At 40.2% G+C, this 12099-nt stretch overlaps 1 protein-coding gene across 6 annotated transcripts in view; it reads left to right on the top strand.

Annotated features, from left to right (window-relative positions):
- Nucleotides 1-12099, top strand: part of TFPI (tissue factor pathway inhibitor) — a 64654-nt gene that overhangs the window by 19622 nt on the left and 32933 nt on the right. For 4 of the 6 annotated variants that reach the window (XR_006820283.1, XM_046019083.1, XM_046019086.1 and 1 more), the window contains 2 exons: nucleotides 1110-1205; nucleotides 5662-5781. Coding sequence is in view for 5 of the 6 variants with exons in the window: in XM_046019083.1 (XP_045875039.1) it covers nucleotides 5664-5781 (118 nt within the window). In the remaining variant the exon portion in view is untranslated. The remainder of the gene's footprint in view (nucleotides 1-1109; nucleotides 1206-5661; nucleotides 5782-12099) is intronic. The other 2 variants (XM_046019084.1, XM_046019085.1) reach the window with 2 other exon arrangements.

Raw genomic sequence — 12099 nt, 5'->3', positions numbered from 1 at the left:
ATTAAGAACTTCTACAGTTTAGTACTGAAAAGACAAAGAAACTTAAAAAAAGAAAAACCAGGGTAGAAAACGATAAGGAACCAGTGTGGGTTACTTTTTAAGTCTGGTGCTCAAAGAAAATCTTTTGGGGGAAAAGATCTATGGAGAGGCTCCTAAAGGAGGAGTCTGCCTTTCCAGGGTCTTGCAGGAGAGCATTCCGGTCACACGAAACAGGCATGTCAGTGGAGTACACCTAGAATGAGCATGGTCTGTTTAAAAATCAGCCGTTTCTTTGAAGCCAGGGGATGCGTAGGCAGTGTCCATAGAGCAAGCAATTACAGGACAGACGTGCAGGAAATAAAGTTGAAGGGGAGCTGGGAATGACTTACTGGCACCGTGTCCCTTGGTGAAATGACGCTGCCTCACGATGATGATGGTGATTCAGCAAAACGCTTCCCAGCTCCTGTCCTACATCTTTAACTGCCTCTATACAGGTCCACCTAGAGAAACGTAACTTCAAACACAATCTGTCCAGACTGAATTCATCCCTAACATGCACACCAATCAATACTTATATTAATTTACCTATTTGTGTGCCCAGCACAATAAATCATCAGGATATACTTGAATTCTCTGTCCTTCATATCCTGTGTTTACTCGATTTCTCAGTTTCTGCAATACTTAACTCAGAACGTCTCTCAGACCTGCCCTTGGCTCTGTAGCTCCACTGACGATCCCGGTTCATAGTTTCAGTCTGATTCTTTGTGACTTTCCAGCAGCCAGTTCCACTTAAATTTTCCCCTCTCGACGTCCTGCTATCCACGCCGGATTTTAGTAAAGCACAGATCACACCATGCTTTTAAATATTTTTCTAGATCAGATAATCTACTGACTTCTCCTTAAATGTAACATTATTTGTCAAGGAATTTTCCAAAAATATTTTATGGGAAAATAGCCCCTTGTCATATAAGTTTGGAAATACATTGCCTGTATTCTCCCATAGAAGATACAATTGCACACAACCATAGTAAGGATCCTGTAAGCATCCTACAGTTGAGAAACCTATATAAGGTTTTTAATTCAGACTTAAATATATATTATCCTATGAACACTTTTTTTTTTTATAACAGCTAATAACATCTTGCTGAACTGATATTCTAAGAACACGTCTTGACCTAAAAGGATAAAATTGACGCTGCAGATTGGCATTAAAGTGAATGGAAAATGTAAGTTCTACAACATAACTATAAATTGTTCTGTGGAGTGTATAAAATATGTTAATTAAAATGCATAAATTTTTAGAACTTGAACGGAATTTAAGGACAATGTAGCCAAAGTCATGTGTTTTATAAATCAGGTTAAAAAATATGGGGCACCTGGGTGGCTCAATGTGTTAAGCCACTGCTTTCGGCTCCGGTCATGATCTCAGGGTCCTGGGATTGAGCCCCACATCGGGCTCTCTGCTCAGTAGGGAGCCTGCTTCCTCCTCTCTCTGCCTGCCTCTCTGCCTACTTGTGATCTGTCTGTCAAATAAATAAATAAAGTCTTTAAAAATATATATATAAATTTATTTCCAAAGGTTATTTAACAGGTTGCTGGCAGAGGTAAGTTTAGGATTTTTAGTTTGTTGCCCCAAAAATAAATATTATTTTTATTCAAGTTAAATAATTTAACTCGTGTTCATTTTCCACTACTATGTGCCTGGCATATACAAAGATCCTTGACCATTATCTAGGCATTTAACGTTGCATTTTTATTTAGCTCAGTTGGTTACATGTAAATTCCCAAGGGTCAAGGCTTCCTCTAGCTTTCTTAATCTGTCTTAGTGTCTAAGGTATTATTACGCACAATTAGTCACTGACACAACACATTTATATCATGTATTCTTGCTTTAACTTCTGATACTGGATTAGAAATTAAAAGGGGTTCATAGCTCGCACCTTCTTGCTGTGTCCTCACATAGAGCAAGGCATGAGGGAACTTTGTGGGGTCACTTTTATAAGAACACGAACCTTATCAAGCCTTAATTATCTCTGAAAGACCCTACCTCGAACACCATCAGGTCTGGGAGTTAGGGTTCTATATAAGAATTTGGGGAAGCAGATAATTCGGATGATAGCACAATCCCACCGACAATGCTGAAGCTTCAAGTCACTTTGTTTATATATTGTCCGTTTTTATATTATATTTTGCATTGTCAGTTTTATTAATTTTTGTCACACTATCTCACAATGGTGTTAATTTTAGATTTCATCCTTTTTTTTTCCCTTTTTATTAATTTTTTCAGCGTAACAGTATTCATTCTTTTTGCACAACACCCAGTGCTCCATGCAAAACGTGCCCTCCCCATCACCCACCACCTGTTCCCCCAACCTCCCACCCCTGACCCTTCAAAACCCTCAGGTTGTTTTTCAGAGTCCATAGTCTCTTATGGTTCGCCTCCCCTCCCCAATGTCCATAGCCCGCTCCTGACGAATTGTGTTGTGTATCTTCTAATATGCCTCTTGCCGTTTGCCTATCGTCTTCTGAGACGTGCCTGGTCAATCTTGACCCCTTTTACTCGGACACTATTTGTAATTCCACAAGTATTTGTGGAACCTTCAGATACACGAGTCTCCGCTACGTTCTCACAACTTGCCTTTCCGCCGTCTTAACGGTGCTCGACTCGATGAGCCGGAATCCATCTCCTCGAGGCCCAGGGAACAGTGTTTTACTTTCCGCTTGGTGCTGTCTGTCTCCTGCCCCAGAGCCTTTGCCGGCCTCATCCTGAACATATTCTCCTGTGTTTCCTTTTTGAGATGACTGTTTTATCGTTCACACTCAGATCTTTGAATTCCTGGAACCTTTTTTCCTGTATGATCCGGGAACGGTGGCAGGTGTCTCAGGTGGGGTCAGCTGTTCAAGGAGACGCGTGCGGAGAGGCCAAGTGAGGGAACCGACGCGTCGCTTCTGCTCGGCCTTGCTGTCTTGTCTGCGATTTCGCCGAGTAACTCAGAGATGCGTTTGGGAATGTCAGAGGGAATGAGTTAGGAGGATCTGCACTGAAGCAGCTCGCCCGCCGGCCTCCGCAGGCTACAGTTTCTCAGCGTCACGAGAAGTCGCACTGTCCTCCGGGGTCTGCCGCAGTCAGTCTTTCACTCTGGGAGGTTCTGCACCTGGAATTCAGGCTCTGGATCAGCCACAGCAGCTGCAGCACACACTCAGGGTTTAGGGTTTTCTCTGTCTGACGCTCTTCCTTCTCTTCTGGAAGAAAACCCACCCTGGTCCGCTGCGCCCGAAAACCTCCCACCCATGCGAAGACGTAGTGTCAGCACAGCTCCCATTCCTAACCCTGAGAAAGCCCGTCCCAGCCTCCACATCTGGGCTAGTTTCCCCTAACAGCTGTCCACCTCGGATGCACTGGCCCGAAGTGACGGGGGCAGCTTCTCCACACTGAAGCGTCGGTGCTGTTCTCAGGCTGTTTGACTCGAGGCCATAAAAAGCAGCAGCCACACTGTTTTGAAGATTTTGTTTATTTATTTGACAGACAGAGATCACAAGTAGGCAGAGAGGCAGGCAGGCAGAGAGAAGGAAGCAAGCTCCTTGCTGAGCAGAGAGCCCGATGTAGGGCTCGATCCCAGGACCCTGGGATCAGGGCTTGAGCCAAAGGCAGAGGCTTACCCCACTGAGCCACCCAGGTGTCCCAGTCACACTGTTTTGAAGAAAGAATCTTTTAAGGTTTCAAACCCTGGAAATAGCGGTTCTATGCGTCCTCCTACGTAGGGAACCTGGGCTGCACTGAGGGAGACTAAACGTTGACCACGTGGCACAGCAGCCTTGGGAGACTTCCAGCGGCATTCAGTGCCCCGACTCTCAGATCCAACCCAGACCTTCCTTTCTGATCTGGGATTTTCCACCTTCTCGGGATTGAATGAGCTGATGGCCTTTGGACCCAAACTGTCTGAACTGTTTGATCTGATTCTGATCCTTGCAACCAAGGAAAGTCTGGAACAACTGAAATTAAACGACACTGTAGGCCACTAGTTTTAAAGAAAGTAACTTGGTGGGTTGAGACCCCAATTTCTCATCAAGGTCGCAGGCACCCAACTTTAGCCTGTTCCCTAAGTGATGGGATAGAAAATTAGGCTATACTTTGCACTCAAAATACAACAGGGTTGTATATCTGAAAGAAACTAATGGAGACAGAAAAGTCCTTGAAAAATACATTTTCTTTTTTTTTAAGGTTTCATTTGTTTATTTGAAAAAGAGCACATGAGCAGAGAGAGGGGCAGAAGGAGAGGAAGAAGCAGACTCCCTGCTGAGCAGGGAGCCTGACTCGGGACTCGATCCCAGGACCCTGGGATCAGGGCTTGAGCCAAAGGCAGAGGCTTAACCCACTGAGTCACCCAGGCCTTCTGAAAACTACGTTTTCAAACATAAGATAAAGACTAGAACTTTAGCTGATTGACTCTTCAAAATTATTTGTGTGTATGTATATACACCTACATATCTATACACACACATATCTGTGGACTCAAATAGTTTAGGGTATGACATAGAAGGTCTATAACATGACTACTGACAGAAAATCAAATTCATGTTAACACAAAGTGCTGTGAAAAATAGGTTGTACATTTCACTAGTGATTTTAATGAAACTTAAACCAAAACGGCATTACTTTACTATTTATTATAAAGCTGCATACACCGTAATGGTGTATATTGCCGCTATGATTCACTCTAGGAGTAAACAGAGAATTCCCTAGATTATTCCAGATGGAGTGTCTGTTCTTGCCCTTGTGAGGTTTACTGATAAGATTTCTCTCTCCCTCCTGACTCTGATAACATCAGTGGCTGGACGTGTTCCTACTTTTTCTCAGCACACTCCCTTCTGCCTCTGAGCCAGAGTAGAAAGACCCTAAACAAATTTCAGTGTGGTTTCCCATTATTTTTCATTGTGAGTCTCTAAATCATTTGGAAAGAGGAAGTCTCACTCTCCTGCTGAAATCTGTTTCTTTCAGAGTGTAAATGTGTCGGTTTGTCACTCCAGTCACTTGTCTGTGAGGCTCTTTGGAATCAGACAACTCCCTAAGTCGAGGGTGAGAGACTGGGGTGAAGGACTTGCTGGGACCCCACAGGTTTCTTTTTTCCGCAGTTCCGTCTGCTGTCTCATAGAAAATCTGGGTTGAAAATTGGTTATATAAACAAATATATTTTAAAGGAAACAAAGACAAAACTTTGGAAAATGTCTTTCTTTTTGAAGAAAAGATCTGAAGCCATGGAAAAAGAAGTCGGGAATTGAAAGTTGCATTAATGAAATAATAGAAAAATGCCAGAAGTCTTAAAATATCGTTAATTCTGACTGACAGAATAGATGCGAGAGAGATGTGGCAAATAGAACCGTACACGAAAATGGGTCTTAGTAACACGTAGGCATGTTGATCAGTGGTTGTTTTCATTTGCATTTTCGAGGTTGAACTGTGAGCTGCTTATCTGAATATTGTTAGACACACGCACTGCACATTTGTGCACCTCCAATGCCGAATGCTATCTACACACGCTTTAAACATGACTCATGGAATCTGTGGAGTACACGTGAAGTGTCATAGAAACTTACGTTGGGAGGTATGCATCAGATTCCTGCTCGTCTACAGGTAATTGGACATTAACTCTTCATTAAATATATCTGGGTTCTGTATTTCAGAGATGATTTTTACAATGAAGAAGGAACAGATTTTTTGGGTGTCTGTGTATCTACTGCTTGACTGTGCCTCTGCCCCGCTCAGTGCTGTCCTCGAAACTGAAGATTATGCAGATATTACAGGTAAGATATTGGAAGCATTCATATCTTTCGGCTAGTTAAAGCTCTCAGTTTTGATCCCAAAATGTCATATGTTTTTCTCCATTGTGTGGGAAAACTAGCTTTTATGGATGTGGCATCCTTCTTGGGAACTGTCTTACATGTAATCTGTCAAAAAAAAAAAAAAAACTTAGACCAAAAAAAGTCACACTAGCAAGGAAGACTTCCTTTTTTTCAGAAGTATCTCTGGACAGTTGCAAGGAGCAAAGTACTGTAGAAACAGCTGTGAACCTTGGTGCCACCCTGTAGCGGGAAAAGCATGAGAAAGGGAAGGAAACGACAGACATTCTCTTTTTGCCTTATTCTCAAGATAACAACTTCTGAGATGAGTCCCGTGTGAGAATCTAGTCAAACAGGACATTAGGAGATCTGACATAATGCATTTAGTTCCATCTCATAAAGCTCTGTGTTTAAACTAAACTATTAACAACCCGCAACAGAAAAGAAGAAAACTGTATAGTGATTATTATTATATATTTCTTTCTTAGCATTTTGTGGCAAATTAGTAAACTATTGGTAGAGATTTCAAGTCATTGGTGTAGTGAGACAACACAAACAAAAGTGACAGCTTCTGTTGGTGGCATGTTGACGACGTACCGAAGACTTCCACACACATTCTTATTTCATATATCCAGCCACTCTCGAGGGGGATTTTGTTCAATGTACTTCCCTTTGATAAAGATGGAATAAATACATCTCATGTGCTTGAAATCGGTAGGTACTGGGGAAGCAGCGATGACTCAGACCAAGTTCTCAAGAACCTCACACTTTCACAGGGGAGACTTAAATTGTCACTGGAAATAAAATACTGTTATAAAAACTTCCTAAAGATGAGACACTATTTAACAACGTAGACACTATAATGTGTCTTATAAAATGAGAATCTGGGCTCTAATTCTTCATTTGTCTCGCTTATCAAAAGAGAAGGTTTCTAATATTCTGGAAGCTGAGAAGAGAAGGAACGTAGAGAATAAAGTCCCAAAAGGGAAAAAAGCAGAAAACCGGTCTTGAAAATGGGAGGAGAAAGGATCCCCAGTACTCACCTAATCTGACGTCCCTCAGTTAGGTTGAGAAGACGCAAGCCAGGTAACCTGAAGCTTCCTGACATTGTTAGGGCTGGTACAGTCTGCCAAGAAACTGGAATTAGCCCATCCATAATTCAGCTGGAGTTTAAAATCTCTCGATAAATTCAGAACAACCCAAAACTTTCTGGCTAAGAAAACTTTTTTTTTTTTTTTTTAATCTGAAAGCTAGATGTGAAGATCATGAAACCGGCTGCACAGTCTGAACCAGTTTTGGGGTTTCTTTGCTTTTGTTTTGCTTTTAATCTTGAAATAGCATGATCCCACATCAGAATCAATGCGATTTTGAAGACACCATTTATCACACGGTGCCAAGGTCATGCCGTCTTTTTTCAGCGGTGTGCCACTTCCTGGAAGAGGGCACTATCGTTTTAGAGAAAAACATGCAAGATTTTATCACTTCTCTCACAAGGCAATAGTAGGCTTTTTCTTAATCAGTCCAACCAACAGGGAAGTTGAAATACAATAAACTTTTTGATAATAAAAAATTAGTGATAAGCTCTTTTTTTTAAAATTCCCTTAGAGCGAGAGAAGCTTTGCAGGGAGCACTGGGAGGAAGACAGGTGTCTTTCATACGATTCACGATCAGGCAGGCCCGAGTTCCCATGTGGGGTTTGCTACAGGGTAGCTTTGCAGAATTCGATGAGTTACGTAAATGCTCTGACTCCCAGTGTCTTAGCTGATATGTACGTGATGCAAAAAATTGTTCCTATGGTTGTTCCATAAACTGCACAAAAGCACATGGCATGTTTTCTGGCACGGAGAAGTGAGAGAGCATATGGCTCTGTTCTTCGCTGCCAGACAAACCAAATCTTCGTGAAAGGATCAAACAGCATGTAGACTCTTCAATAGTAAGTTACCTTAAAGCTCTTGGTTTCCACACAAGTTCCAGGAGAATGACATGACATGTCCCCAAATATTATCATGAGCCTGCTATCCAACGTTCCGGGTCAGGGGGAGGGGACAGTGAGACATAAAATGCAAAAAGTCAATTATAAAAATGATACACTAAAAACCAATTCTGTTCCCGTGCTGCATCAGATTAAATTCCGATCACACAGCCCCACACATGTCTTCTGGTTACATGGGGTTAGGCAGATCCTTGTCAGTAGCACTTTGCTTGAGCTCTCCGAGCACCTTGAACTTCTTGAATGTTTGTAAGTCTTCAGTGTCCACAGGCTACTTGACGGGGGACGCCCCTGCCCCCCAGTGTACTATCTTATCCACCATGACTGCACAGCACCTGACCCATGATCAACACAGGATTGTTAACTTTCAGGGAGATTTATCCAAGGTAAGAAATGAAAACCAAGACTGACTCCCATTCCTTTGGGTGGAGCGGCGCAGCACCACACCTCATCACTCCCGCACGTCAGGGTGCTCTGCCAAGGGTGGGTCAGAGGCTGACTGCTTGGAAGAGTCTCCTGGTGTGTGATTCACCTAAGAAATGCATTAAAGTGCGAAGGGTAAAGATGAATAATTAGATAATAAATTAATGAACTGTAGTTCTTAGTGTTTCACTTGGGAAGTAGCTATAAAATTACCTAACTTTCACAGCTGAAACATTTTCAGTTTTAATAGGGTCAGTTTGAGAAAAAGTGTATTGAGTGTAAATTCTAGAACTAAATCTTATGTGCTAGACCTACAATGCCCGTTGAGGAATCTCGGGCATGCAGATCTCTAGCAATATCACTCGACTGAGCGTGGGAGCTGCCTGGCCCGAAACTAGGTGTGGGTCAGTTCCACAGCTGGTGCTCATGGTGCGAACTGAGCGGTCACTTTCCACGGTGCCGTTTTGTAATTTGTAATTGGAGAGAATACCTTTCGAAGATTGGTGTGATTTCTAAATAATATAATCACCAAATGTCTGGGGCCCTTTACTGCGTGAACAGTAGCTAGTGTAACTACGACAAGGACAGAAAGGGACACCAGCTTTGACTTCTGTGGCAGACAACCTCCCTGGTGGCACAATCCTCAATAGCGAGTAGAACTTGGTGGGACAGACTTAATAGAGAAAATGGACAATACGAGTTTGGCCTGATGAAAAGTACCAGCAGGTAGATCAAAAGTCAGAACCAGAGGAATTATCAATGAGAAAGAATCTTATATAAGTTACTATTGATAAAAACTAGTTCTCCTGAATATCTACAGCAACTCAGGTATTAGATAAAGCCCCGCCCGAGTTCTACAGGTCGAGAGTTACACTGTGGACACCTGACTGAGGTACTGTGTCTGTAAACATCCGAAGTCACGTTGATGTGGGACTCGGGGACCATCATATTGTCTAAGGAGCGCTATACGGATTTCTGAAGTAATCGTGTGCAGCCATATCATTGAGAATACCAGATTATTATTATTCCTAGTTCATGTCTCAAAACTAAATATGTGACTTCTGAGATTCTGCAATCTGATTCTAAGATCAGATATTTATAGAACGGGCGACGAGTCAGATTTTTATCGGGGGCATGAAAATGTGTGTGGAGTGTAGAACACATCGTGCCCATGCACTGGTGCCTGCCGTGGGTCTGCCCGCAGTAACACCCACTGTAGGGTCTTAGATGCAAAGTCTTCTGGCTTCTCGCGCTCTTAACAAGTCACAGCGGCAGCGGCCGGACTCTAAATCTTCAAGAAAGAGAATGGAAGCAGGACTTACAATTATTCGCAAGTGTACTACTGCTCTGAAAAGGCTTTTAGTTATTTTTTGTTTCAAACTGACAACTGTAACTTCAGTGATGAATGGAAAGCACATATTTTTCCATTAATCACATTTTTATTTATTCACATATTTATCTATGGAAAATATTTTTACAAATTCTCTAAAATGCTCTTTTATATATAATGTCTATATAAATGCTATAATATATATATGATGAATTTCTATAGAGAAAAGTAGTTGTGTATATAATTTTAAAAAATAAGAATTTCAGGGACATCCAAGAACATTTAAGGAAAATTATAATTCTGGAGTACCCATATTATTAGGTGCCAGAAACTTTTGATATGCCTTGAGAGATATTTTAAAGCCAATCATATTCAAATAAGTTTATCAGCATAAAATATGAGGTACATAATTGAAAGGAAATGAGGCAAAAATTGTATATGTCAATAAATGGTTATTGACTCATTTTGGTAAGCTATTTACATGTATGTTATAGAGATTGATTGGCGCTAGGGACGCTGTGTAATTGGTATAAAATTATTTTAAAATATCATAGAGATAAGACTCAAATTACATTTTTTTGTTTGCACATAACCACATAGGAAGCTGAAAACGCCCAAGTGTGCAGGTGCATAAAATTCAACATTCGTTAAAGGTTTGACGAGTAATAATTAGCTAACTTGCTAATTAGCCAATTCATGAAAACTGTGTTTGGTGCTGAAAATATCCGTGTCCTTCGTAGATGGCGATCTGTGTGTCATAATAAATCTCTGTTTTATGTTATTCTACCTTGTCAAATTTGGGGCCTGAAGACTTACTGTTGTATCACTTCTCTCAGCTCAATTTATTTCAATTGAAAAAATTGTCAATTCAGTTATCCAAGAAATCAAAATGACGATTTGACATTTTATAAATTAAACTTTGATTTTTTTTTTTAAGTTTAAAAGCTGGATGAGAGGTTGAGATAAAATTCACATGTTCATAAATGATTACTGTGAAATGAATAATAATAACTTACGTATAGAGAGCTACATTTTTAACCCTTCTAAGATTTCAGGGCTTACTTATCATTTTATGACCCATATGGAAATTAACAAAAAATTCCAATTATTTTATCAAAAAGAGTTCTAACACTACCAAAATGTGGCTCACACTTGACATTAACTCGATCATTAAGGTAACAAAAGCTGGAGGGTAGACGAGATTTAATAAAATTATCTAATCCAACTTTTATGATATCTATAACTTCTCTTTCAAAAAATTCACAGAAGTTTTAAAACTATAGGACATTCAAAATTGATTTCCTTCTAGGCAGTTATATATTCACAAACTTGTTCTTTTATTTAATTCTTTTAAAATGTTTCATATATTTTTATTTATTTTTTTTAAAATCTTTTTTTTTTTTTAAGATTTTTTATTTATTTACTTGACAGACAGAGATCAGAAGTAGGCAGAGAGGCAGGCAGAGAAAGAGGAACGGAAGCAGGCTCCCTGCCAAGCAGAAAGCCCGATGCGGGGCTCGATCCCAGGACGTTGGGATCATGACCTGAGCCGAAGGCAGAGGCTTTAACCCACTGAGCCACCCAGGCGCCCCCATATATTTTTAAATGATGACATCCATTCATATTTTTTCGAAGTCAATTTATAGTGCCTTAAACTCCTTTTGGAAGATACCCAGATTTCATCAGTTTTATTTTAGCAGCATACTGCTGCCCTCTAAAGGGCAAATTGGCTTAGGTCATTTTAAGGCTTCACTGTCCCTCAGAAGAGATCGCCGTGAATACTGAAAGTCTTAGAAAATATATTATAGACAATACTCAAGAAGTATAAATAATATTATCTGGTTTTTATTATTCTGATAGTACCAACCACAATTTTCAGTATCTGTCTTACTGATAGATTCTATAAGCAATGCAACTTATTTAAAATTAGTCCTATATTAATAATATTAGACTCTATAAAACTTAAAATTTTAAATTGAGTTTTTGTATACACAAGTCCTTCCCCAAGATATGAAATTCCTCTGTGACTAAAATTAGTGGTTGGATATTGAGGGAAAAAAATTCTAACTCAAGATCAAAAAACATTGCCTCATTCTATTTTAAAATATAGACAGCATTAAGTTTTTTCAACATTGTTAAAAACCAGCCATGGTAAGTAAAAGAATGGACCATGGCATATATGTATTTCTAATACTAAACACCAGCGTTTTCATAATTTGGGAACGGCTTAATACAGTGTGATAATGCTATATATGTATGCGTATATATACATGAACATGTGTATGCTGCTGCTTTTAAAAAGTTGTTTGTATGTAAAAAATGACACAATTGTGGATTAGGGAGAGCAAATCAAAGAGCTGCCCATTAATGTCTACCCCTAAAAACTGCTGAACTTAAAAAGATGTCTCTGCTTACTTGCAATGTCAACACAGTGTTGACCTTACGACGACTACGCATTTCCATGCTGGTTGACTGTATACGTTTAAACCAAATCTCTAACACTAGTCTAGAAAATTATTCTACTCTTTTTTTTTAAAGA

This window comes from Meles meles, chromosome 9 (genome assembly GCF_922984935.1).
Source record: "Meles meles chromosome 9, mMelMel3.1 paternal haplotype, whole genome shotgun sequence".
NCBI classification, from domain to species: domain Eukaryota; kingdom Metazoa; phylum Chordata; class Mammalia; order Carnivora; family Mustelidae; genus Meles; species Meles meles.
The sequence above is the reverse complement of the archived record's forward strand: the minus strand, read 5'-3'. Positions and strand labels throughout refer to the sequence as shown.